We start from the raw sequence: 25,671 nt of genomic DNA on the forward strand, positions 1-25,671 counted from the left end.
TGTTCCATCCCAGGCAGAGAACCTTCTTGGCTTTAAAGACTCCCTCAGACATAGACATTGAGCATCCTCCCATGACTCTACTCGATCTTATTTCTGCAGGGTAAGCCCACTGCAGAGCAATGGGGGCTTTGCTTGGGGCTCCCCACAGGTGGCATTAGGAATGGTACAAACTGGAAGAAGTTGGCTGCCTCCATTGTCATCCTACTGCTGTTGCCTTAGGGTTCTGGAGCCTCTTCTACTGGCACTGCCTCTCCCCGTCCCCCTTAACTTAGGGTCCAAGTGAGACCTACTCCCAGAGATTCATACAGGCAGCCACACCTGTGGTTTGAAATAGTCTTTATTTTGTAAACATCTGTGTTTAAAATAGATGAACCCTGCTCACAATTCATTTACTGGACCCAAGACACAGTACACAAAGTTCACCCATCACAGGGAGATGGTGGGGGGTCAGGAGTGGGTGGAGTGCCTGGGGCTGAGTCTCAAGACAGCAGGCGCAGAGGTGGCAAGGAGGAAACAGGCAGGAGCGCCTGCTTAACAGTCTGGGCCGAATGCCAGATCCCAGGCCACCTCCTGGACAGGGGAAGTTTAGGGGTGAGAGGCCAACTCTGATACCTACTGAGCGGAGCTGCTCCCCAAAATCCCAACTCTCCTCCTGCTCCCATCTCTCTCCCCAGCTGTGGCCCTGGTGGACGGGGCTGATCAGGCCATAGAATCCTGACCCCAGGTTTTCCTTTCCCGAACTTCTAGGGTACAGTAAAAATATAGTCCCTTTTTCCTGAGGGGGCGAGGAGAGCAGGCAGTGGTGCCGCCTGATCTCCAGGGAAAGCTGCTAGACTGACCCACAGGTTGGCACCAATGCCCAATAAAACTTCCCCTGACTCAAGTCCCTGGCTGAGGGCACACCAAGGGTTGGCATTACCGACCTCCCTCCAGTGTGATGCTGCATGTCTTGACACCTGAGGAGTCAGTCAAGGCAGCATCTCCAGCCTTAGTCATCACTTCATCCTAAAGTCCGCTCTCTAAATATCTCATTAGCCAACTACTCCTAACCCTAACTACTCCTGCCCTCCTTTTCCTTCCACTGCGCTAACCTATCCCCAATTCCTACATCCTGAGCTACCCTCTCCTGTTCTCTCCTGGTTTGAGAAGAGTCAGGAGGAAAGGTTTGGTGATTTCACCCCCCAGCCCCTTTTTGGAGGAGCAAGGAAGTGGGGCTCTTAACCCTTCACATGTGTGAGCCCTGGGTTCTGGTCCAGAGCCCAATTCTTTGTTTTAGCTCCAGCCCCTGCCATGCGATATGGCTAATATGTAGTTTAAGAATGATCCTCCTACCTAGGCTCCTCCATCTTGGGACGGTGGGGAGGAGCCCTACGAGAGCTGGCAGCTGACCTGTTCCTTCCTTAAAAGGCCTCCTTCAAGCTACTCTTGGGCCACATGGTGTTAAAGAAACTTCTTCCTGAACAAAGAGCTCTGGGGGAGGGAGCCGCTTCCCTCCACCTGCAGCCACAGTGCAATTGGCACACCCTCAAGCCTCCTCCTCAGGAGCTAGAGGGGCAAGAAGAGCACGTTGTCCTGGAGGCTGAAGAGAACAGCACCAAGCATTTCTACTGGGGCTTTCGTTCTTTCTCCCCATGAAGGCCCTGCCCTTCTCCACAAACTTTGGGTCTCAGGAAAACTGTGAGAGCTGAAGGCTAGGTTCAATGAAAGACCACCAATGTGGCTATGTCACCTCTCACCGGCCAGGGGAGTGTGGGGTTTCCACAAGAAATGGAAGATGGAACCCAGGAAGCCCTGCTGCTGCCATGTTCCCCTCTGGTTTGCAAACTGCCATCCCTGGCCTGCAATCCCTTCTCTTCACCTGATATATAGGAGCTAGTCCTTCATTCCAAGTGCTCTCCTTTTTGGAGTGCATGCTTGGCTTGGCAGTACCTCTGGCCCCAGGGGTCTCCTTGCCCTTGAAGTGCCCTCAGGCCCTGGTCCACATCTTATGTTCAGGAACCCAGGTGGGGAGAAACTGTGTACACGCTGCATGGGAGGTAGAGAATGGAGGTGAATTTTTATCCCTGCCACCCCTCATCACTTTTTTTCCTTCTCTGAGGTACCTGCCTCCAAGCTCAGTTCCCCAAAAGAGGCAGGTGGGCAGGCAGCCAAGCAAGGCCCAAGCTGGGGGGCGGGCAGGGAGAGGTAGGACAGCCCTGGCTTGAGGACCACCAGTTTGGTGTTTCATTCCTACCTTGATGTTCCACTTTCCCAGATCAGTGGGGAGGCAGGCCCATGGAACAAGAAGAGACGGGGTGGGGGAGGGAGGAGAGGAAGAAGCACCCCGTAGCCTCTGGCCCACCCACAAAGCAAGGGGGCCTTCTCCCCAGAGCAGAGTATGGAACATCCCCATGAGCCTGAGTCCATTCCCTTAGACAGGGTTAGGGAGAAAGGGAAGAGAGGCTGCACTAGCAGCCACACAGCAGGACACATAGGGAAAGGGGTATGAGGGGCTGGGACACAAACACACTGGAGGGGAAGGGGACAGAGAAAGAGAAGTGGGAAGAAGAGAGAAAAAGCGGAGAGGAGACAAGATGCACTGAGAAAGAAGGAGCCTTAAAGTGGCCTTGTCTCCAGACTGGGCCACTGTGTGGGGTGCTAGGGTGGTGAGACAGCACGTGTAGCACATTTGGGGCTCACAGCAGGCCTGTGGCTGGGAAACAGACTGGAGGACACCACTCCAGGCTAGAGGGGCTGGGGGCAGAGGCTGCTCGGAGATGACACAGCACTGCTCTCAGGACCAGGCGGGGGGGTAGCAGCTACTGATGTTCCACAGGGTCACCCAAATGAGAAGAGAGGCAGGGCCAAGCCCCGACTCCCTGTCTGCCCACTGGCCTCCTGAGGGAGGGGGGATCGTGTGGGTGCTCCACGCAGGAACCTCAGCACCAGCAGGTTTTCGAAGAGTTCGCCGGGCCCTCAGGTTTGCCCTCATCCTCCTCCAGCTCTGCCAGTGCCAACTCGTTGCTGGCACGTGTCCGGAGACCATCCAGCTCCTTCCTATGGGCCTGCAGCACCAGCTCTGTCAGACGCGTGAAAGACTGGGAAAGCAAGGGGCACAGGTTAGCCCAGCATCTCCTCCTCTTCCCTCAGCGATCCTGTAACTGCCGAGGGCCACGTCTCATCCCATCTCGCCTCCTGTCTGCTGCCTTCCCCGCCTGCCTCCCCAACTCTGCTGGACTCAGCCAAAGAAGCTGGGCAACTGGGCTCCAGAGCTCTCACCTCTTTAATGTTGAGGTTGGTGCAGGCACTTGTTTCATAGAAGTCCATGCCATACTCCTTAGCCAGCTGCAAGAGAAGAACATTCCTGAAAGGGAGTCAGTAAGGGAACGGAGGTGCCCAGAGCACCCGGCACATACTCATGCCACTGCACTCACAGCCTATGCTGTGCTGTGACAATGTCTCAGATAGGTAACTTCTCAGACGAGCCTGGGAGCTTCTAAGACACAGGCTAGCAGAGAATGGTAGAAGATGCTCCGCAAATGCACTCCTCCATTCCCCCACCCCCTACACACACACACCACCATATATCAGGAGACAAAGACACCAAAATGTTGTGGCAATACGGCAAATTAATGAAAAACATGGGCTTTGGAGTCAAACAGCCCCAGACTTGAATACCAGTACTGCCACTTCACAGCTGCAAGACCTTGGACAAATTACTGATTCTAAGCCCCAGCTTCATCATCTGGATGAAGGCGGATGAAAGTGTCTATCAGCCAAGGTTGTGGCAGGAGTAGATGGGCTCATCCATCTCAAAGCACTTGCTTAGCACCAGGCCACCCATACGGTGCTCAGTAAATGCTATTATTCTAGTAGAGTTTGCTTCTACTTTCAAATTTTTCAGTGACCATAATCACTTTTTTATACCAAAAAAATCAACTTTAAGTGCTAGTGGAATGCTATTGACTGAAGAGGGAGAAAAAAGCTCTTGAGGCCCTTGGAGTGGGTGGACGGCTCTTGTCGCAGCCGATTCCATCTTTCTTTCTGTTCTCTGGGAGGACAGTCTCCCTGTATGCTTGGACATTCCCTCTCTGCCCCGATGGCTTTGCAGATGGTGGGCTCTTCACTCCCTCATTTCCCTTCCTACTTCTTTCCAGGAATAAGGAGGACAGGGAGCAGGCGTGGAGGGAGTGGGGTGGACTGTAAGATGGTAGCTGTGCCTAGATGCTGTTAGAGAGGAAGTCAGCAACTTCAAGTCCTTCTTCATCCTAACACCAGGATGAGCTCTTCGGCAGAGGTAGTCCTGCCGTGGGGAACTGAGAGCTGGGAGAGTTGCTGCCCAAGAGGTCTTTGTTTCAGGATGGACCCCAAATCACTGTCCAGAAGGACAGAAAGCAAACTCTCAAGGATGGCAACTCACCCAGTGCCTTACGCTACAGTGGGAGGTGCGAGGGTGCCTGATGATAGTGACAGAGTCCTGGGTCCCAGCTCTCAGGACTTGTCCTGGAAGGCAGCGGAAGACCCGAAGGATGGAGTTGGCCAGCTCGCTCCCACTTACCTGCTGCCCTTGCTCTCTTCCCACCTGCCGTTTCTGCTCTTCATCTGCCTTATTCCCTATAAGGATCTTCTGGACACCTTCTGGTGCATACTAGGGACAAAGGACAGGCAGAACTGCCAGTGAGTGCTGCCTTTCCCTCCCATCTCCCCACCATACAGTCCACACTGGCCTCCACACTAGCACCAAATTTAAGAGCCCTAGGGACAGAGTGGGCTGACTGGGTGCAGGTGTCAGGCTCCCCCAAGTACCATGGCTGACACCAGGGTCTCAGAAGGGTGTCATGGGGACAGCTTGGGGTAGAAGACACTCTGGCTAATACTGGTGCTTCCTTGGGTTGGACAACTGATATCTGGTCTGGAAAGGACACTGGACTGAAGTCCAACCCCTCATTCTACAGATGAGAAACTGGGGACTCAGAGAGGTTAAGGGGCTTGCCCAAGGCTCCACAGCTTTTGTGGCAGAGCCAGGACTGGAACCCTCGTCTCACAATTCCACCTGGTCCTGAGTTGGGGAAGGAAGCTGCTGACAGGGTAGGCTCTGACCTAACTTGTCTCAGAGAAGAAACAGCCAGAGAGGCCTGGCAGGGTGCAAGGCATGGAGGGCATGGCAGCTTGGGCTCCTTCCCGATGCCTTACTCACCTGGAGGGCTTCATCTGGGGCTGTGGAAGCAAGGTTTCCTGGTAGCATTTGCTCGCCAACCTCGAGAGCTTCAGCCCTTCCCATCTGGCCCTCTCTTTGCTTTCCCCTCTGAGGTGCCCTTCTCCCACCCCCGACAGTGAGGCAGCATCTCCTACCTCATCCACATCACTGACCCACTTCATGATGTGCTGGTAGGAGCGCTCGCTGCTAATGTCGTAGACTAAAAATATTCCCTAGGAGAGAGAGAAGGAGAGAGAGGTGGGGGGTGGGAGGGTCACATGCACACAGAGGCACTGCATAGTCACGGGGCCAGAAGCAGATGTGGTACCTTAACTGCTGGGTCCCACTCTCCCTGCTCCCTTCTTAGCATAATGAGGATCTCTCAGCACCCAGAAACATCTCCTTCTCTCTCAGACCCGCAGAGCTATTTCTTCCTAGGTCCATCACAGAACTTTCTGAGGTAGGAGGGTACCAAATACTTTGACCCAGGTCTCTGGCCCAGGGTGGAGGGTGGAAGTTGAGGGTGAGGATGAGGGACCTGCCTGTAGTTAGTGGTCAGAGACTAAGTGATGAATGAATGATCAACGAATAACTGAAAGACTGCCCCGAGGCTCCCCTCCCCAGCAGGCAATCTGAGGGCCCTATTTTGTGGGTCAGAGGCACAGATATCTCAAACACCCAGAGCCGGGAGTGTGGGTGGCAGCATTCCACCTCTAAACCCGGAATATGGCAGCTCACCTGGGCCCGTCGATAGTACTGCTTTGTGATGGTCTGATATCTCTCCTGCCCCGCCGTGTCCCTGCAGTAGAAAGCCAGTCCCTCAGAAGAGCAGGGACCATGGAAGCAGGTGGGGAGGGGAGAAGCAGGAGCTGGGAGACCCTGTGCCCTTGCAGGAAAAACTGGGGAGCAGCAGGGTGAGAAATCAGTGGAGCTTTGGTCCCCAAGGGGACCCAAACACATCTGACTCTGCAGCAGGGAGCCCTGGTCATCTGGTGCAGACAGGGCTTGCGGGGCCTCGTCAGCTATGTCTGCACCAGGAGTCACAACCCTAACTGGGCCTTGGACAACTCTCTCTAGAATTTGGCCATTGTGGCCAGACTGGTTGGACTGCTCCACCTCCAGTGCCTATGGGGCCTCTGAAGGCAACGCCCATGCCAATCTGAAGGCGGGAGACAGCTTCCAAGAGCGTCAGGACAGAGCCACAGCAGCCCCCTGTGGCTACGTGCGGGAACTGCACCATGCTGTACTGAGGAACTCACCCTGAATGACGGGGTGGAGCCCTCCCTCCTTCCAATCCTACCACAGGGTGTCACAGCTCAGGGTACAGCCTTATTCTAAGACAAACCCCCAGTGGTTAGTTTGCCACTTCTTTCTAACTCCTGCCTTTTAGTGACTTGCGGTCAATCCTATAAAGTTTCTTAAGCAAGATCAGAGATTAAGGCTCACAGGAGCAGGAGAGGGGCTTTGAGAATTCTGCTTCTCTCCATGGAAGAGGTGGCCAGTTAACCCCGATGAAGCCTCAGGACTTTACATATGGCAGTGGCAGCCAGGAAGCAGCCCACTCACCAAATCTGTATCCGCACCTTGATGCCATCAACCTCTATGGTCTTCATCTTAAAGTCAACACCTGGGGAAAGGGAGAGAGCAAGAAAGTTAGCAAGGGAACCAGCTGAGAACCGAACAGTAAGGCCCAGGCACTCACGCTGGAAGGGATCTCCTTTTGGTTTAATTTGGCTGAAAGATGGCATGAGGTAAGGCCTCCCTGAACCAAAAACTACCCTGAGGAAGTGTCCGGGGCTTTGAACGGGGCTTTCCTTCCTCCCTAAGCTGGAGGTGGCAGCAGTAAAGGGCTCTGAGGACACAGGAAGTGAACATGAGAGAATATGGAGGAATCCGCTCCATCGCCGCCTCACTTAGCGCCAAACGTGTTTCACTCTACACACGTGTGAAGTCTGCCAATTATACTTCTGGAGAGCTGCTTGTTTCCATCCCTCCTTGAACTCTCATCCCCAGGAACAGAATCTGCCTCATTTGCCTGGGCTTTTTCTCTCTCTGCCTTATTATTCTCTCTGCAACAAGGAGGGGTTGCAGCGTTGTCATGAATGGGGGAAAGGCACACAGACCCTGGAGAGAGCAGGACTGTTTCAACCCCATGGCGTGTATGAAACCCTCGGCACCTGGAGAAGGCCCCCCAAGGAGAAGGCCTAGTAGATCTGTGGTTGACTAGCCCCGTTCACCACAGGAGGCACTGTTGTTTACCAGAAGGAGCACGTGCTTTGAAATCAGGCCTGAGCTCAAAGCCTTCTCTGCCCACTTAGCTCACAGATATGACTTTGGGCACCTTGCTTCTCAGATCCTCCATCATGGGGACCGCAGTCATTTCAGAGGCTTGCTGAGAAGACCAAGTGAGATGCAGTGCCTGGTACCCGGTGGATATTCAATCGACTGCAGCTATCATTATAGGTGAGTACAGGCCTGGTCCACAGTGGGTGCTCATGGTGACCACCAACGACCAGATGAAGAGGCAGTGGCACAGTGTGTCACTGGGGGATGGAGAGGAAAACAAACAGGGTTCTCAGGCTCATCTGCCCAGACTGGAGGAGCTAAGTTGCCACAAGACACAAGAAACATAAGGGATTTGGCAAAGCAGCCCAGGGCAGAAAAGTATTTGAGGAAATTTATAGCAAGAGAAGTCAGCACCAGCAGCAGCACACAGGCTTGAATGTGAGTGACGACAGAGAGATGAGGGGAGATGTTTTTGTCATCCTGCATCTCCCCAGCCCTAACTGTGCCCAGTGATTGAAGAGGTATGTCTAAAAGGTGAATTAAGCTGAAGTCTTCGTGAACTTCCTGGAGACAAGTCAGGAATGGGCATGGTTAAGCAGTCTTCAGGAGGAACATGGTAAAGGCAGAGTTCTGGACAGTAGACACCGGCTGCACAGCACAGCCCCGAAGACCCCAAAGGTGCCAGATTCTCCCCACCATTGCCATTCCACCTTGGCATTAGTTCTCTCACAATGGGAATACTTCTCCCCGTATCCATGCTGTCCTCAGCTTTCCACAAATACAGATTAAATTCAGGCTCTTCTCTCTCACCATCAAGACCAATCATTTAATTAGAAGGGAGAAAAAGATTCAGAACGGACAACCTGAACTAAACCAAGCTGGTCAGACGTGAATCATTTTTCGCCTGCCCAAGCTGATTCATCTCTGTTGAGCTGTACTTTTCCAAATGGGCAACGTCTGGCAGCCATTCTTCGAGCGTGCTGAGACGGTGAGGAGGGGGAGGAGAGAGAAAGAAGGAGAGGGGCACCTGGCCATGGTGGGGCCGTAGCGTGCTCATCCCTCCCAAGACAAACAGTTGTCAAGAATTTGCTTCTCCCTAACACCTGGCATAGGAGGGACTCCAGAAATTCTTGTTCTTTCCTGGTGCAGTGCCTTCTTCCCAGGAGAACCAGCAATTCTGTTCCTTTTGTAATAAACCTAACACATCCTCCTACCAGCCCGGCAAGCCTGGTCAGTGCCTTGTGCCAAGTGGTCACAAGGGAGCTCCTACTCCCTTTATTTCATAAACTTCTATGGGAACTTACTTTGTGTCCTCACAGTGCTAGGTGCAGATGGAGTGGCACAACAGACACATGCCCCTGCCCTTACAAAGCTCAGTGGAAAGGACACAAAGGCCAGGAAGATAACTAGCCCAAGGTCAGCACGGCAACGAGCAAAGGCCTGTTGATGCCACAGCCCACGCGATCCCTCACACTGCTTCTTGGGGGAGTGAGAGCAGAGTTGTGTGGTAACTAGGCAGAGAAACTCAACTATGCTTGCTGTCCTGTTTCTCTGCGGGTCCCCAAGAAGGACTTGGCTGGGAGAGAAGCCCCCAACACAGGGGAACTCTCCCTGATAATGAACGCAGGCTGTTGGAGAGGCAAGACTGACAGGAAGACGTGCAGCCACCCTGGGGGTGAGCGCTGGGCCTGAGTCCTTCCCTCATCCTCCGCTTCCCAGCTGTGTGGCTGGGACCAAGGCTGGGGAATTCTGGGGGCTCCGAGCACCCACACACACCCCACCATCTTGCAACCTAGGCCCTCCTGATCCCCCAATAAAATGTTTTAACATCTCTGAGAAGTAAAATGCTTCAATTTTGGCTCTTCAAATGCACCAAGGAAGAAACAGAGTCTATGCCTTCTGAGGGATTTTCCTCGCCCACCCACTCCCCCACCCCCTTTTTTAATTTAAAGATTAACAGCCCAAGGATCTTCTAGTGGAATCTATTCCTTCTCTCTCCTACACACCCTGGACTTTCCATTGGGTCCACCCTACCAATCAACCCCTGGCCCACCATGACCTGTGCCAACCCATGGCCCCTTCCCTCTCCCTGTGGGGCTGTTGGTTTCTCCCGCTGCTGGGCGCTGCAGGGCAAAGTCAAACACTGGGCTTGTTCAGTCGCTGCGGACTCAGGCTTTCTCACCTCAGCCGGGCCCTCGCAGCTGCTCAGCACACTGTTTATTCCATGTGTGGTCACCCCTCACACTCCTCACAGCCACTGTCCTCCCTGCTGAAGGCTTCAGCCCCAGGCACCCTCCCCACCACTGTGCAGTCAACAGAAGTCCTTCTCCACTGTCTATGGGCAAGACGGATGCTGCCTGATGAAGCCTTTCCTGAGGCCCACCTCATTTCCTAAGCATTTCCTGTTTTCTTTGCCTTCTCTGGGGAAGAGTTCCCTACCTTCCCAAGTCTGACCTCTCAGCTGTACTCATCAGCAGCCCCTGGGTGCACAGCCTAACAGTTTTGCTCCTCTTTCTTGCATCTTCAGACTCCATGGGAAGAAGAGAGATTCTTCATCTACCTCCCCTCCCAGCATGTTCTCACTCTGGCTCCTCTAAGGCAGCACTTCTCAAACTTGAAGGTGCACACAGATAAGATGGGGACTGATGTTGCATTAAGCTTCCAGTGAGGCTGATGCTACTGGTCCATGGATCACACTTTTGATAGCAAGCTTCTAGGAGAGTAGGTCTCAAAGTGTGGTCCCCGGACCTGCAGCATCAGCATCAGCTGGAACTTGTTAGAAAGACAAACTTTTGGGCCTCACTCATGGAATCAGAAACTCTGGGGGTGGGGCCCTGGAATCTGTGGTTTAACAAGCTCCCCAGGTGATTCTAATACATGCTGAAGTTTGAGAATTTGGAGCTAAAGCTTTGAGGCTGAAGTGTCAAGTGAGGCAGCATGGGAGTTCTCCCAGTCTCAAGGTGTGCTCTGCAGATGCTCAGCTTTAGAACCATCCGGGGTGATCTTTCTAAACTGCTGCTATCTTGATTTGCATAGACCTACTGAATCAGAATTTGAGAGCAAGGCACAGAAACTTGTGTTTCTAACAGGACCATGTATGACTTTTAGAGAGAGGAAAGTTTGAGAGCTATAATACAGTGGAAGAAAAAGCCATTGGCATTGGAGTCAGAAAGACCTGGCTCTGTCCTGATTCTGGCACTTGGTATGTGACTTTGGGCAGGTTTCAACTTCTCTGAGCCTCAGTTTTCTTCTCTGTAGAATGAGAAGACCACCGGCCTCCTAAGGGTTGTTGTGGAACAGAAATTAGACCATGTATGTAAAGCACATGGCACACGAGAGGAAGGGTTGTCTGCCTCCTACCTTCCCTTTCCCGGAGAAAGGCTTCCTGGGGACCAGCCAGGAAAACAAACCTAAGAACCCTGGATACTCTAGGCCTTTGCTACCCCAAGGCCCTTGCTAGTCCAGGGAACAGCAGCATCAACATCGTCAGGGAGCTTGGTAGAAATGCAAATTCTCAGGGCCCACCCAGACCTGCGAAATTGTAGGTACGCTAAAGTCTGAGAACCACTATCTACCCCACCTCTAGGCAGCGCCACACCCAAGGCTCATAATAATGCTCACAATCATAGCACTCCCCCAGCTAGGGAATCTGACGCCCTCAGTTCTCATGCCAGCCCTGTGAATTAGGTAGGAGTGCAGATTATTACCGTGAGGCACAGAGAGGCCGAGGAACTTACTCATGTCCCCACATCCTGTGGCTGAGCCAGACGGGGAAACTGGTGTCTTAAAACTGACCCAGGGTACTCTGCACCCCACTAGTGGCTTCCCAGCCCTTCGAGGCTGTGGAATCTTACTGCCTTTGCTGTCACACCCGGCATACCCCACACTTGTTCTGGTATCATGAAGCATCTGGAAGAGAGGCAGTGGGCACACGTGGAGCAAGCCCACCACAACCTATTTTCAGAGAACCCCTTGCTCCTTGAGAGTTCACGATTCCACTAAGCCCAGATGCATCCCCCTGGACAGTGCCATCTCAGTGTCCCTAAAGAGAGCCTGCTTCCTTTCCTGGGCACAGGGAATACGCAGGGGTGAAGAACAAGCAAACCCCTCACGTGGCTCCAGCAGAGGTTCTCCTGGGAGGAGAAAGTCAGGAAGATGCGGCCCTCTCCCAACCAAGTGCAGAGCAGCTCATCGTGATTTCCCAGCACCTCAGATATGTCGATCATGGTCTCTACCACACCCAGTATCCTTTTCTGGCTGGAAGTGCCCAGCCCAAAGCCCCTGCTCAGGGAAGGAGGGCTAGGCACAGCGTGTTCACTGTGGAGAAGCAGCTCCTGACTGGACCAGGGATGGGTATCTGACCCAAAGGAGACCCATCAACAGGCTTGCTGGTGACCCACAAGGGGACCTGGCCAACAGGGCAAGGGAACCTAGCTAAGCCAATCAAACTAGCTCCCTCAGACGCTGCAGAAGGGACTGGCCAGTTGGTAAGGAGAGAAGCATGAAGCAGACAGAAGTGCAGAGAAGCGGGATGACTAAAACGGCAAACGCACTGGCCAGAGTGGGCCTGAGGGCGCTGGATCCTCACACAGCCACCAGTCCACACCAGACCCCACCTTCCTGCCCATGGGTTTCCTCATAGCACATCCCTGTTTTCTGAGAGCGCCTCAGGATGCCTGAAGATTCACAGCCTGTGACTGTCCACTGCTGCCTAAGGACTCCGCCAGGCCGGTGGGCAAGACGTCCCAACTATGGGGCTGGGAGGAAGACTTCTAAAACCATGGGCCCTGCTCCTTGCTGCCTCCTGGTTTTTGTCTTCTGGCCCCAACTAGACATGGAGTACCTAAGGGGCAGAGAGTATATTCTGTATTTGACAAAGTTTTTTTTTTTTTTTAATCTTTACCTCCATACCAGCTCAATGCCGGGCATAAAATAGCATTTCCATTAGTGGCATCGTCCTCCCCCAGAGAGCACAAGGCGGGATGGGCGCCAGCGGCTTGAGAGCAGGGACATGTGTCCTGCCATCTAAATGCCTCGCAGACACTGGCAAGAAAAACTTGTCAGTTAAGTGACAGTGCCAGGTCCTGATACGCATGTGGACAGGTGCTGCCCTCACCACACCTGTGGCCTGAGGCAGCCCTAGGCCTCTGGCTCTTCCTGCTGTGTCCCTGGCTGCATGGCCTTTGCTCCTCCAGCAGCAACCCCTTGCGACTGCCAGGCCACGACCTGACCCCTGCAGCACAGTGACAGGGATGCTGTCAGAGAACTAGGAGGACAAGCAAGGCCCTCTTCTGGGCACCAGGGCCTGGGGCAGACAGAGGGATGGGGCAGGGTAGACAGTGCTGGCACTCACTTGGCTCCTAAGATATCTTGCCTTGGCAAAGAGCTTACTACCTTCCCAGTCGAGCAGTGAGGGCAGGTGGAGACTGGAAAGAAGGAAACAGGACAGATCCGGGGGAAAGAACACTCCCCCCACCCCCCACTGTCTGCCTCCAAAGAAAGCATGGAGGAAGTGCGGCTCAAGAAACAGAGGGGCATGGTCAATAAGAACACGATTGTGAGGCCAGAGTTTGGTTCCAGTCCTGCCTTTTCCACTAATTACCTGTGTGGTCTTGGGAAAGCTACTTAACCTCTCTTTGCCTCCGTTTCTCACCTGTAAAATGGGGATGATGATCCCTGATGTCAGAGAATTTTGTGAGGATTATGAGATGAGGTATAAAACCCCTAAGGCAGAGCCTGGCACATAGAGCTTTATTAAATGTTAGCTGAAGAATCTATCAGCCTCCTGTAGGGGAGGATGGGATTATGGAACCCAGGGTCACAGCTCGGGGAATGGAGAGAGCTCTGGGAAGTAGGCGGGGCTCAAGTTGGGAAGATGGAGGAGAACGGGGCAGAGAGGCAAGACAGACACACTAAGCTGGAGCATTTCAACAAAAAGAGAAACTGCCACTCACCATGGAGGCTACATGGCCCCCAGAGTCTGACTACAACCTAAATTCTGGCACAGCTAAGGTGTGCCTATTGGTGGGCCAGCACCTCATGGGTTAACGTCAGGTGCCAGCTTGCCTGTCTGCCAAGTGCCACGTGGTTCAAGTGGAAACAGGGCTCTTCTGGGTGCCAATGTTATCACCATGATCAACCACAGCCCAAAGGACCAGCAGCGTGACCTGAGCCTTCTCATTAGCAATGAGACGCCGCAACAGGGAAAACCTAATACACCTGAAACCCAAGGCAGACACCCAATGCCTGGAGCCATGCTGGCTCCAGTTACGAAGCTGAAGTTCAGGAAGGCCCTGCCCCGCCCCCCAGAAAACCAGCATGTGCTGGACATGTGGAGCTCATGTGGGTTGTGGCAGGAGGTCACCTCCCAAGAGGTCACCCTGAGAAACCCCAAAACAAGCTTTAGGGAAAGAAAGAGCCTGGGGGGAGGTGGCTGCCTGACTTTGCCACCCCCAACAAGGCATCACAGTAATCTCCATTTCAAAACCCCCTCTCGGCAAGAGAGAGGCCTACTAATGCCAGGAGACCGATAACACAAGTCAGGGGCGGAGCAGGGAGGAGACAACACAGAGGGAGAGCTAAGAGACAAGGCTCAAGGGAGGACTCCAGACAAAGGCTCCTGGCACATGAATGTCCCTCAGCCCAGTCAGGCGAGGGGAGCTGGGAGCAGCTTTGCCCAAACCTGCTCTGGCTGCAGCCCTCTGCCTGCCTTCCGTGGGGCCTCGGCCTCACTGCCTGCGGGACTGCATGCTGGCTGGCTTCTCCTTGGACCCAGTGCGGGCTGACTGCCCCTCATGCTGCCTCATTCGCACCACCGTGTCCTGGGAGTGATGGGAAGTGGAAATAAAGGGATGCCTGGTCGCTGGCTAACTCCAAGGCCATGTTTTAACCTCCAGGGCACTGGGCCCAAAGGCTCTGATTCAGATGCCCACCCACAAGAAAGGGTGGAAATTTCCAGAATGATACTCGATCCCTCCCTTCTTTATAAAGACACAAACAGATGCGTGCACACAGACACACACACACAGGACCTCAATGTGGAAGGACAGTGGTGATATGGGGACCAGGACCACTGTGGAGCCTACCCCTTTCATATAAAATCTTGGAGAGCCAATCTTCAGAAACCCAGGACCCATTATCATAGAAGGGTTTCCCGGTCAAACACGGCCTCCCATGAGGCTGGAAGGAGTGCATGCCCTCAGTGCCTGAGCCCCTGACCCTGAGGTGGTTCTGGAAGGTCCCTCTAGCAGCTCGGTTGAGTCAACGGGCATCATCCGTCACCAGTAGTGACCCTGAGTGACAGACAATACTGAACTTAGTCTAAGATACTGACCCCTTGTCTCTGCATTCACCAAAGAGGACCCCACTCACAGCGGGATCACAGGAGCCACTTTCTTGCTCCCTGCTATGTCTGAGCTTCTCCTATGACATGGATCTGAGCAGAAGAGCTAAAAGCTACTGGGCACTGCTCACCCCTTACAGAACTTCCCCTCTTCTCACAGCCCCAACACGTGTGGAGCCCAGTGAGTTTCTCATTGTCTGTGAGTCCCAAGAAACCAACACTACTTGGAACTTCCCTCAGGGAAGAGCCAAAGTTCTCTAGGAAAACGCACATATGCATGCACGCACTCATTCAAACAAACTGTTACTGAGTGCCTCCTCTGTGCCATGAACTAAGGTAGGTACTAGAAGACACAGCCACGAATAATACAGAAAGATCCTTGTCTGCAGAGAGCTTCTGTTCTAGTGGGAAAGACAGATAATCAATAAGTAAACTAATAATTTCAGAGAGTGATAAGTGTTAAGAGGCAAAAGCAGAATAACGGAGTAGAGAGTGAGGAGATCCGTGTGCAGGCTGCTTTAGATCAGCTGCTCAGAGAAGACCTTTTAGAGGAGGTGACAGTTGAGCTGAGACCCGAATGGCAGGAAGGTACCGCAGGGGGAAGGTCTGAAGGGTCAGCGCCCCAGGCAGGAACACTTTTCAGTCAAACTTGCAGTTCCTCAGAAGAGACAGGGCGGAGGGACCAACATCATTCTTTCCTCTGTTGTAGAGAGGGAAGGCACAGCAAGGCCCTGCGCTTACCTTGGATCTCACAGGGACCCACTCATATGTGCACATGTGTGTGCACATGTCCAAGTACATATACACTTGTTTAGAGGCTCTAACCTCAAGAATGTATCAAGAAACTTCTCAAACACTAGAAAGGGCAACTTGGGGACTCCTTGCCCCCCACTTTATGGTGAGATCTCTATACTGAATAACTCATGTGTATAAAGCGTATCATTCTGGTACACAGAGTGGGTACACAGAGTAGGTACTCAGGAAACACCAGGTCCCTTCCCCTTTCCCTTCCCATGACCGCGTGCACAGACCTCCATAGGGCCTCTGTGATATGTGCCGTGTGCGCCAGTTAATCCTGTCCTGCTCCTGTCTGGCAGACCCCTTACCTGGGCCTCGCTTCCCTAAGCCTGCTGCTGAGTGGTCTGTGGGCACAGCTGAGGCGGCCAAGACCTGCCAGGGTACTGACTACTTAGTCCTCCATCTCCTCCTGAGCCTCTTCCCAGGAAGGGCCATGTTGACAGGCAAGAGAAGGTTCCGGGAGGAAGAAATGGGCTGGGAGCTTCAGGAGCAAACATCTTGGAGGAGACGGCCTCCAGAGGCATCTGCCCTCACAGAGAGCCCATGAAGCAAACTCCTAGCAAGGATCTAGTTGAACTTAAGCTAGTATGACCATGACCTGGCCACTACCAGCTGGCCCAGTGGGGCAGAAGAGTAGCAGCCCCAAATGATGAGGCGTTCTCCACAGTGCCTCCTCCCCGACCCCTTGTCCTCTGGGGAACCTTACTTAGTCTTCAAGGACCCACTCAACTGTCACTTCTTCTGTGAAGCCTTCACCAGTCAACCCTGGGGGGAACTGATCGGTCCTCTGTGACTCCAAAGCATCTTGACATTGCATTTACATAACGTTCTGGTTGTCTGCATGCCTGACTCCCCCACTGCACTGTGAGCCCCCAGAGGGCAAGAGAGCATCTGATTCATTTCCTATTCTCATTGCCTGGCAGCCGGTAGATACTCATTACATATTATTCAACAAAATTAAATAAATGGAAGAAAAAATGAGTACGTGGACAAGTGCACGAATGAGTGAATGAATGAAGTCAGTACATTCCATGAGAAAAGACCAGTGGAGAGATGATGGGGCCCCAGCCACAGAGTCCTCAATGAATATATTATCAAATAGTGATATGAGGGCAACTCTCAGATCTCATCCTCAGAGGTTCCCCCAGCCAGACCCTTCAATCACAGCCCTTGACTGTCCCCCAGAAGGTCACATCAAGGAAGCAGACTCAGCCAACAGCAGAGACACAGCGTCTCTCTGTCTCAGAGCCCTCAGATGGGTGGGGAGGCACATGTTCCATCCGCTGGGCTCACAAGAGAGAGGTTCTATTTGCAACCTGTGGAAGGGCCTTCTGGGATGAGCAAGCGCATGCCCCAAGCCAGTCTGGAAAGACTGGAGGAGAGGAGACGTTCCAGCATGGGCCACCTGCATGTGGATGTGAGTCAGCACTTTTCTTGGGCCTCGGTTTTCCCAGTTATAAAATAGGGCTGATGGTGAATCTTTCCTCCTCGGTGGGAGGAACTAAATGTCCAGGAAGCTCTGTGGCTCCCTTCACAAAGCACACTGCCCAGGCAGAACGGCCAAGGAGAGGTCAGAGGCCTGCGCAGAAAATTGGCAGTTTTACAGGGAAACAGGCGCAAATATTAGATTACAGAAGAAGGCACTCTGAGAAGAGCTGGCAATCAGAGTAGCAGGGTAATGGCCAAATATCGACTTTCATGTAATAAAGCTCATCACCAAGCCTTCTGGGGAGCGGGAGGAGGCTGGCAGGAGGAGGAAGGAGCAAGCCCCAGGGAGCTGAGCCGCGGCTGAATCTGCAGAGCCGTGAAGGTGGCACAGGCGCGTAGGGCAGCCGAAATGAGGTATCAGAGCCGTTCTTGGGGATCACGTCCTTGGGGAAAGGATGGGCAGAATGGAGGCCCAAGGCAGGGCCACACCTGGCAGAGGCCCAAGCCTTGAAGCAGAGCCACCCCTGTCCTCTCGGGTCACCTCTCTCCCTATTCCTTCAAACCAGCTCACTCTTCCTCCTTAGCCCTGGGCACTGCCAGGGCACGGGGGCGCCTGGCACAGAGACTTAGATGAAACCCAGAGCCTCCTCCAGTGCTCCCCTGGAAGAAGGGACAGCGCCCTGATTCCTGTCTGTTCTGCTCACCTCTGTACCCCCAGCTCCTCACCCAGCACTGGGCATGAGGCCCAGCTGCTCATCTGTGAAGATTCATCTTGTACTGCCTTCCTTAGAGGATCTATGTCTGATTTTTGGTAAGAATCTAGCCAGGTTTCTTACACTTTGGCATAAGAGTGGGTGTTCAGTAAACAGTGCTCCAATGGCTGAATGCATGAGTGACAGAGAGGGTGACCTCAAAGCACATCATTGACAGTTTATTAATCTTGAACACTTTTTTTTCTGCTTTATCTCCCCAACCCCCCCCCCCCCCCCCCGTACACAGTTGTATATATCTTAGTTGCATGTCCTTCTAGTTGTGGGATGTGGGATGCTGCCTCAACATGGCCTGACGAGCGGTGCCATGTCCGCGCCCAGGATCTGAACCCTGGTCCGCCACAGCGGAGCGTGCAAACTTAACCACTTGGCCAAGGAGCCGGCCCCTTGACAACTTTCTTATGAGCTAGGAATAGTGATGATAATGATAGCTGCTCCCATTTTATTGAGGGCTCTGCCAAGTACTTTGTATCCATCAGCCTCTGTAATCTTCACCATGACCTTTAAGAAAGACTCTTAATATCATCAGTTTACAGATGCGGAACCTAAGCACAGAGACATTAAATAAGCATCTGAAGGTTGCAAAGCCAGTAAGGCCACGGAGAATCTCATGCATGTCCTCGGCCCTCTTTCCAATCTACTCATGTCTTCTCACCTTCCCTTCCTTTCTTCTGGGCCTTGGGAACAGAGTGGGAAGAGACCTGTCTCAGGCTGCCCCAGGGCTGGAGGGGAGCGAAGGCCTCCCACCATAGCATGTAGACCCACTCTGTCCCTTCAGCAGTGTACACAGCGCCTCATGGTCTGGGGCCCACAGACCCCAGGACCGTAGTGCCCAAGCAGTAGCCCCAAGGTTCATTAGGCTGCTGGATTCCAGGCTCAGGTCTCTGCCCGCTGGTCCTGCCCCAGCCCTCTCCCTCCCCTTCAGTCACCCACAAACCCTTGCCCCAGGCAGCCACGGCCAGTTCAAACAGAACTTCCTGAGAAAGGTGATACTGCAGAAGACCAAGCCTGAGAAAGCAGCCCTGAAGACATAGCAGTTTGACCTGTCAAACGGGAAAATCACAGATCACAGCTCCTCAGAACCCAGAAGGGGTTCAGCCAAAAGGAGCCCTTTGAAACAAAAGGTCCATGTTTCTCCCTCCGACTTATTTACTTAGCATAATACCCTCAAGGTCCATCCTAGACTTTTAGTGGAGAACACGATGTAGTCTATACAAAAGTCAAAATATAACCACGTACACCTGAAATTTATTTTTAAAAAAATAGGGTACAGAGACCAGGTGACAGGTCTACTCAGGAAAGACCAAGGATGGGAGGGATAAAATCAACTGTGGGCAGTCCCTTCAGCTTGCATTACTGGCTTCCATGTCACTTCTGGCCACCATGGGAAAGGAAACCAAAGGTCCCCTGCACGCAGATGTCCATGTAGGAGAGGACAGCTCCCTGCCTGGGCAGGCAGCACAGGTCACATGAGGCCCTTCTAGAAGTTGCCAGGTTGATGGGTTCAAGCTACTCCCCACTTCTGGAGGGAAACGAGAACAGCGAGGGTGTGGAGTCTGGTGTGAGTGCCACAGGACGGGGTGGGGCTGGAGGAGAGAGAAGGAAGGAGCTGAGCAGTTCCTCCGTGCCCAGCTACCGCCACAGCCCTGGACCGGTCTCCTCGCTGCCGGTCTTAACCCCTCTAACGGCCATTTTCACCAGGTCATCCCCCTGCTAGAAACTTTTCAACCCACTGCGAAGGCTCAGTGTCTACCTCCTCAGCCAGGCCCTCGAGGCCCTCAGCCCCCTGGGCCCCACATCCATTCCTTCATTTAACACCACTCCTGGGGAGCATGCCTGGCCCCGACCTAGGACTGTGAAAACAAGAGGAATGAGATTTGGTCTCACCCTCAAGGCACTTACAGCATAGTTTGGGAGACAGAGAGATAAACAGAGGAATGTTCTCACTCTTCCCCTAAAAACTCCCCTGTGTTCCAGCCAGACTGTCCAGAGTCCCAGGAACGCCCACGGACTCCCCACCTCTGCGGTCCCTGCTCCCGTTCCTCCATCTGCTCCCGCCCAACAGGGACTGAGACGCAGCCCACAAGGCAGGGCGGGGCCGGCTGCAGCCTCCCCATCCGAGAGCCCTCCCTGCGGCCTGTCGCCCACAGGGCCCTCTCCTTCCCAGCCTGCTCCAGCACTGGGTCCGAGCAGGAGCACTCACGGTCCCCTCACTGTCCCCCCGCTGCCTCATGCACGTCTGACATCATTATTCAGCTCCTGAGGACGACTGCAAGCCCTTCTTCACAGTAACGGTACCGACCACAACCGATCCTACCCCTGAAGTGGCTTCCCCAAGCGCTCCCACATAAACCACCTGGCTGTGGCCAAGGTACTTTTTGTCTGTGTCTCGCCTGCCCACCTAGACTGTGGGCTGCTGTGGGCAGGCAAAGATGAACTGAATATGTCTCTAAAATGCCTGGCACGGTGCTCCGGTGCTCTGTAGTGAGTCTTAATTAATTTGTTGAACAGGTGAGGAAACAGCAGATTTAAGTTAAGGCACCAACGGCCCCCTGGGCTCTGCATGTGGGTCAGCTCGGCCAGCCGCACAGGGAAGGACTGCGGGCGCACAGAGCCACCTCAGGGCCCCTGGCGCTCAGCCCACCTGGGAGGTCTCTTCACGGCTCCCTGGCAGGCCCTTCTCTGGAACATGACAGGCTCTTAGAGTAAGTGACATAATCGGTAAATCAGGAAAGTGCCAGCCTAGGTGACATCAGCATGATCCAAGAATCTGACCTCTGTCTTGGCAGTAATTGCTGAATTGCCTCATTTTCCCCATTCACAAAAGCAGCTCCGGGAAAGGTGTCTGGATCAATGCCCAGCACGGTAAAAGAATGTGTCTTAGATGAGGAGCAGCCTGAGAGGGGACTCCGTGTATTATGCATGTGGGGATCTCCAGGTCACAGCACCCGGCCGAGCCACAGGCCACGCGTGGTTTTTCTGAATGGATAAATTAATGAATGTGACTTGGTAGTACCCATTTCCTTGGCTCCTTGATCTGCCTCCTGGCTGCCCCTTCCAATTCCACGGGAAACTTTCTGTATCCCTGGAGCAAAAGCTGACCGTCTAATTCTCCGTAAGTCTTAGTTCAGGCTGAAAACATGCCCACGCCGGGGGAGAATCACAGGGACCCTAGGAAGCTTTAAACAACAACGCATTGAAGAAACCCAGTGGGGAAATTTTAAAAGGCTGGTGTGAAGAAACACAGGTTTCTCTCTCTTCCATGGAATCCAAACTCCTAAACAGTCCTCTGCGTCCCGGGGAAGGGGGGAGCCAGCCCTCAGAAGCAGAGGAAGAACTAGGAGAGCCACCTTCAGGTTTTAGGTCAAAATACCAAGGGCCTTGAGGGGACAGGAGGGGGAGTGGTGCAGAGACACGGATTCACCTCTGCCCCCAAAGTGGGCGGCCCCAGAGGGATTCCGAGGAAGTGAGGGAAACTGCGCGTTCACCTGTCCAGCAGGAAGAAGGTGTCTAAGACGGGAGAAGACAAGGTGGAAGAGACACAGGAGAAGGCTAGTGATCAGCCATCCGGGGCCAAGGGACTGGGGAAAGCATGCCCCTCGCAAGGGCCATTTGGGTATTTTAGAAACGGTTCCCTCACTGGTTTGTGGGGATGGAGGACACGTCTCCCAGGGGAGGCTAACTCCCCCACAACACTAAGCGGGAGCCCAAGAGCTTCGGACATGAGGTGGCTGAGTAAAGCTCTCCAGGGAAAAACTCAGGTACTCCTAGGACTTGAAATGTGTCCAGGACACAGGGTGCAAACTACTGCTCTTCAGGCAAAACCCAGGGGCCCCCAGGCAGCCCACAGCCCTCTGCAATAACTCAGCAGCCCCTGGCACCAGGCCCATCCCAAAAATAACCACTGCAATTTTCCCTAAGTGCTAACCTGCTGCCCTTTATCCCCAAGCCTGCAAGCTGTCCTCACATCCCATCTGGTTCCTCAGCCACTCCCTTGCTCATCACTCCAGGGTTTCTCCCAAGGCTGCCTCCTCCCTGAGCCTTCCCAGAGGCACGCAGCCCTCCTGCAGGCCTCCTACCCCACCCATCCCTTTGAGCCGTCTCTCCGAACAGTGGCCCAACCCCAGCTCCTGGACCTGCTGGGAGCCTGCCTTTCGGCTCCCCGGAGAAAGACGAGTGCGTTCCCTGACCCTAAGTCCCTTGATGGTAGTGAAGCAAAGATGGAGTGAGACCTTGGGAGCTCAACGATGAGGACAACAGTAAGAACAACCAGCATTTATCCAGCGTCACCAATGTGTCTGACTGTGTGCCAAGCGCTTTTACAGACATTACCTCATTTAATCCTTACATTGCCTCAGGAGGGAGATAGTGTTATTATTCCCATTCTACAGATGAGACACTAAAGCTCAGAAGCTTAAGCAATATTCAAGGGCACGCTGTCCCAAAGTGTGCTGTCCCAGAGTGAGGTCTCCAAGTCTGTCTGACAACAGACAGCCTCTTAACCACAAGGCTCCGTTCCTCCCACCTCTACCTGCTCCCTCTTCTGTCTTGGCAGGGAGTGTGTGTTGGGAGGGAAGGCAGAAGACTCAAGTGGAAGCTGAGTGCCGGGCCCTCTCTGACGGGAGGGGACCTGGGCAGCACTGAGGCTGCTCCGTGGCATCAATGGGGAACTGGTCAGATGTGGGTGGGATTCCCGCAATTCAGACCTCAGAGGGGGGGCCCCCTCAGGACCCAAGAGGGAGAGATCTCGGCAGGGGGGAGACCACCGACCCCCTCCCAGAACAAGTGATCCCATCCCAGTCCTGCTGGGAATGCCACCAGGCCTTGTCCGCTAAGCACAGGCTCCAGCACTGCCAGATCAGAGAAATGTATTCTAAGGTGTGTCCTGCCTGCCTTCTGACCTGCTGGTCTGGACAAGTAGTTTTGAGTTCCTTGTCCTCCTCAGCCTCCTTCAAAACAAATGCTTCAGCCAACTGCTTTCCTGGAGCTGGCTAAGAAGTGCCCCTTTCACACGCATGAACGTTGAGCGTCTCACCTCCAGGTGTCCCACCTCGTGGCTTACCTTCACAACTGTGCCCAGGAACTCAATCCCTTTGGCCCCTCCCTTCCTCCTCTCTTCCGCCTCCTGGCTCCACACCGGGTCACTCCTGAACTGAGGGTACCCAGTGACTCAGTGACCCGGCTCCCCACCCTGAACCCCTCTTCCCGAGTACAGGCTGTACCTCCCGTCCCCCTCCTCCACCTGGGGCTGTGGGATGTCATTTCGGTGGCTAGGATTCTCGCTGCTCCAGCTCGGGATACCCAGGCCTACACCCGCCCGCGTTCTCTCAGCTCTGATGGGAAGGCTCCCCAGCGCAAGGCCGGAGAACCTCTCCCTAGTCACGGACACCAGCAGGGACGCCCTCACCTCCGGGAACCGGGGCTCAGGTCCCCAGCTGGTGGCCCCTCACCCCGGGATTCAGTCCCTGGCCCTGGCCGCCCGCGCCACCGCCTCTCGCCCGAGGGGCGGACAATCCTCCGGGCTGGGGAAGGGAAGGGGCCCTTGGGCAGGTGGTGGCGCGGGGAGGGTGGGGCGCCCTCCGGCCACCGCCCCTTACCGATCGTGGAGATGTGCGAGGAATGGAACTCGTTGTCGGTGAAGCGGCACAGCAGGCAGGTCTTGCCCACCCCGGAGTCCCCGATGAGCAGCAGCCGGAATAGCACATCGTACTGCTTCGCCATGGCTGGGCCGGAGGGGCCGGCGCTGCGGGCGGGCGGCGCTCAGGCCCGCTCGGCCGCTGCCATCGCGGCGCGCGCCCGCCCGGGACGCCGCGCGGCGACAAGGAAGCCGGCGGCCGGCGGCTCGCTGGGGGCCGGGGAGCGCGGCGCGGCGCGGTGGGAGGAGAGACGGCGGCCCCCGCCCGCCCCTTCCCCTGCGCTGCCGCCGCCGCCTGGGAGGGGAGGGAAGGGCAGGGGAGCGCGCCGAGAGCGGCGACCCCGCGGCGGGGCGGGTGGGGGCCAGGCCGGTGCGCGCTCCCCGCCGAGGGTGCGCGGCCCGGGCGGCGGCCTAACCCCTCCCAACCGCTCAGCGCCGGGACCCGGGACCCCGGGGAAACATTTGTGTTTCCCAATGGAGGAGTTGGGACGAGCTCCCACCCAGCCCACCTCCACCAAACGCAGCTTTCGGGTCTCAGCACTTCGCCCCAAGTGCCATCCCAAACCTGGCCCTGCCACCTGTCGACTGCGCCCCCCAGCTCCCGCCCCTGCAGGAGCCTGGTCGGGCCTTCCAGTGGTTGGTCCTCACCTGGGCTCACCTAGGTCAGAAGGCCTTGATTTCAGCAGGGTCTGGATTCAAACCCCCAATGACTCTTGAAGTCGCCGTCTCCAGGAACACTCGAGTGTTGCTAGAATTCTCTCCCTCTGCCATCTGGCTTCCCTGTAACCCTGTGCGACTGTGTCCACCCTCCCCTCACTCACCCCAGTTTTTCTTAAAGCAGGGAAAAGTGCTGAAAAGATAGATGATCATAAAAATATTTCCAAATGCAAAATCTTTTGGAAATGTTGTGTAGACAAAAGTCTCTCTCTGGAGTCTAAGCTGCTTAGGGTAGGTGCTCAGGATGCAAGTACATTATTCGCCGGCTAAGTATTTCTGCTAGAGAACACCCGTGGCACCAAAGAATAAAGGGGCCTCTTTCAAGACCTTATCTACTACCACTGAATGTGTTAGCGCTGGAAGAGACACAAATAAATGCTCTCTGGAGTCTAGAAAACTATCCTAAGAATGAGTATTAGCAGAGAACAAGTCTAGCCCATTAGATCTTTAAAAAGTGATGAAAAAGTGTGTGTGTGACTGTAATGAGGCTGAGTATTGGATGGAAAAAGTATTGCAGTAGGAGGTCAAGGAAAGTGATAAGTCCATTGACTTGACTTGAAGAATTATATTTCAGACAAAGTGTCTAAATTTATAATAAAGAGGAAAAAATCTTGAACCTGATAGATATTTTGATTACATTAAAAGCTAAAGAAACTGATCCTGTGGATTCCATTAGGATTTCTGGGTGTGCTTCTCTTCGCTGGATTTACATTGGGTTTACATCGGGTGCACGCCAAGGGCTCTGGAGGTGGGCACCCTTGAGTTCCAGTCCCAGCTCCTCCACTCACCAGCTGTGCAACCTTGAGCATGTTCCTGAGCCCTTCTGTGCCTCAGTTTTCTCATCTGTAAAGTAGAGATATCCTCACAGGATTGTTGGAAAGATGAAATATGATGTGTGAAAAGCGCTTGGCACAGCACTGACACGGTACTCAGTGAATGCCCACTGACAAAAGCACCCTGGAGTGTTTTCCCCATGCTCGTGTGCTGGGACGTGTATTCCACAGCTGGCCAGGGATGTTTTCGCAGAGCGCAGGCCTGTCCTGCTGCGATTTCCCGCCACACCGTCACCCCCAGAACAGAGTGCGGGTTCAGCTCAGCCTGAGCCCCGTTGGGCAGTGTAGCTGCCTTCCCAGCCAAGGCACTGCAGTGGGAAATGCTCTTGGCAGCCCACCTCACTGGGACCCTCGGTGGCGCTCTGCCTGCCTCTGTTGGGGAAACAGGAGAGAAGATGCAACCTGAGGTGAATTCCTAGTCCAAGAAGGAACTTCCCTTGGAAGGAAATGGCCTTCCCTGGGCAACACAGGAAAGAGAGTGAGGCTTCCTGAACAAATCCAGGCAAATAAAGGTCCAGACTCATAAAAAATGGAGGATATTTCATCATGCTGGGCTGATCTCAAATTCATCGCTTAAAAAAAAGAAAAAAGGAATAGTCTAGAAGTCCTAGCTTCTAGACTTTCCATTATCATCCTGGCTCAGCTACTTTCAGAACCATCATACAGAGATCTTCTCTCTCTTCCTC

General features: G+C 54.1%; 2 protein-coding genes across 9 annotated transcripts in view; one reads left to right on the forward strand and one right to left on the reverse strand.

The window, feature by feature from the left end:
• CHURC1 (churchill domain containing 1) overlaps window positions 1-16,583 on the forward strand; it is a 44,676-nt gene extending 28,093 nt beyond the window's left edge. Inside the window, exons 4-5 of one of the 2 annotated variants that reach the window (XM_014735640.3) lie at window positions 7,530-7,639; window positions 11,538-16,583. In XM_014735640.3, coding sequence (XP_014591126.1) covers window positions 7,530-7,639; window positions 11,538-11,823 — 396 coding nt within the window. In that variant the 3' untranslated portion in view covers window positions 11,824-16,583. Of the gene's footprint in view, window positions 1-7,529; window positions 7,640-8,781; window positions 9,308-11,537 lie in introns of those variants that run through there. The other variant, XM_005605240.4, reaches the window with a different exon arrangement.
• On the reverse strand, window positions 320-24,424 carry RAB15 (RAB15, member RAS oncogene family). Of its 7 annotated transcripts, none has more exons than XM_070249385.1 (7): window positions 24,094-24,424; window positions 6,743-6,803; window positions 5,915-5,975; window positions 5,332-5,409; window positions 4,538-4,627; window positions 3,259-3,324; window positions 320-3,077 (listed from the first exon to the last, which is right to left on the reverse strand). In XM_070249385.1, the coding sequence occupies exons 2-7, from the start codon at window positions 6,787-6,789 to the stop codon at window positions 2,919-2,921; spliced, it is 501 nt and encodes a 166-aa protein (XP_070105486.1). In that variant the 5' UTR covers window positions 6,790-6,803; window positions 24,094-24,424; the 3' UTR covers window positions 320-2,918. The 7 variants fall into 7 exon arrangements, with proteins under 7 accessions (XP_070105486.1, XP_023483687.1, XP_014591127.1 ...); XM_023627919.2 differs by having other exon boundaries at window positions 24,084-24,404; XM_014735641.3 differs by lacking the exon at window positions 24,094-24,424 and adding an exon at window positions 23,398-23,707.
• Window positions 24,425-25,671: the final 1,247 nt, after the last annotated feature.

The sequence above is a fragment of the Equus caballus genome, chromosome 24 (assembly GCF_041296265.1).
Source record: "Equus caballus isolate H_3958 breed thoroughbred chromosome 24, TB-T2T, whole genome shotgun sequence".
Lineage (NCBI taxonomy): Eukaryota > Metazoa > Chordata > Mammalia > Perissodactyla > Equidae > Equus > Equus caballus.

Excerpts from the sequence above, each read along its gene's own strand:
- RAB15 (XM_014735641.3), bottom strand. The coding sequence starts at position 23,521 with ATGGCGAAGCAGTACGATGTGCTATTCCGGCTGCTGCTCATCGGGGAC. Across the intron at positions 6,804-23,397 it reads CTCGCACATCTCCACGATCG|GTGTTGACTTTAAGATGAAG; the intron begins GTAAGGGGCGGT and ends CCCTTTCCCCAG. Across the intron at positions 5,410-5,914 it reads AGTACTATCGACGGGCCCAG|GGAATATTTTTAGTCTACGA; the intron begins GTGAGCTGCCAT and ends TCTCTCTCCTAG.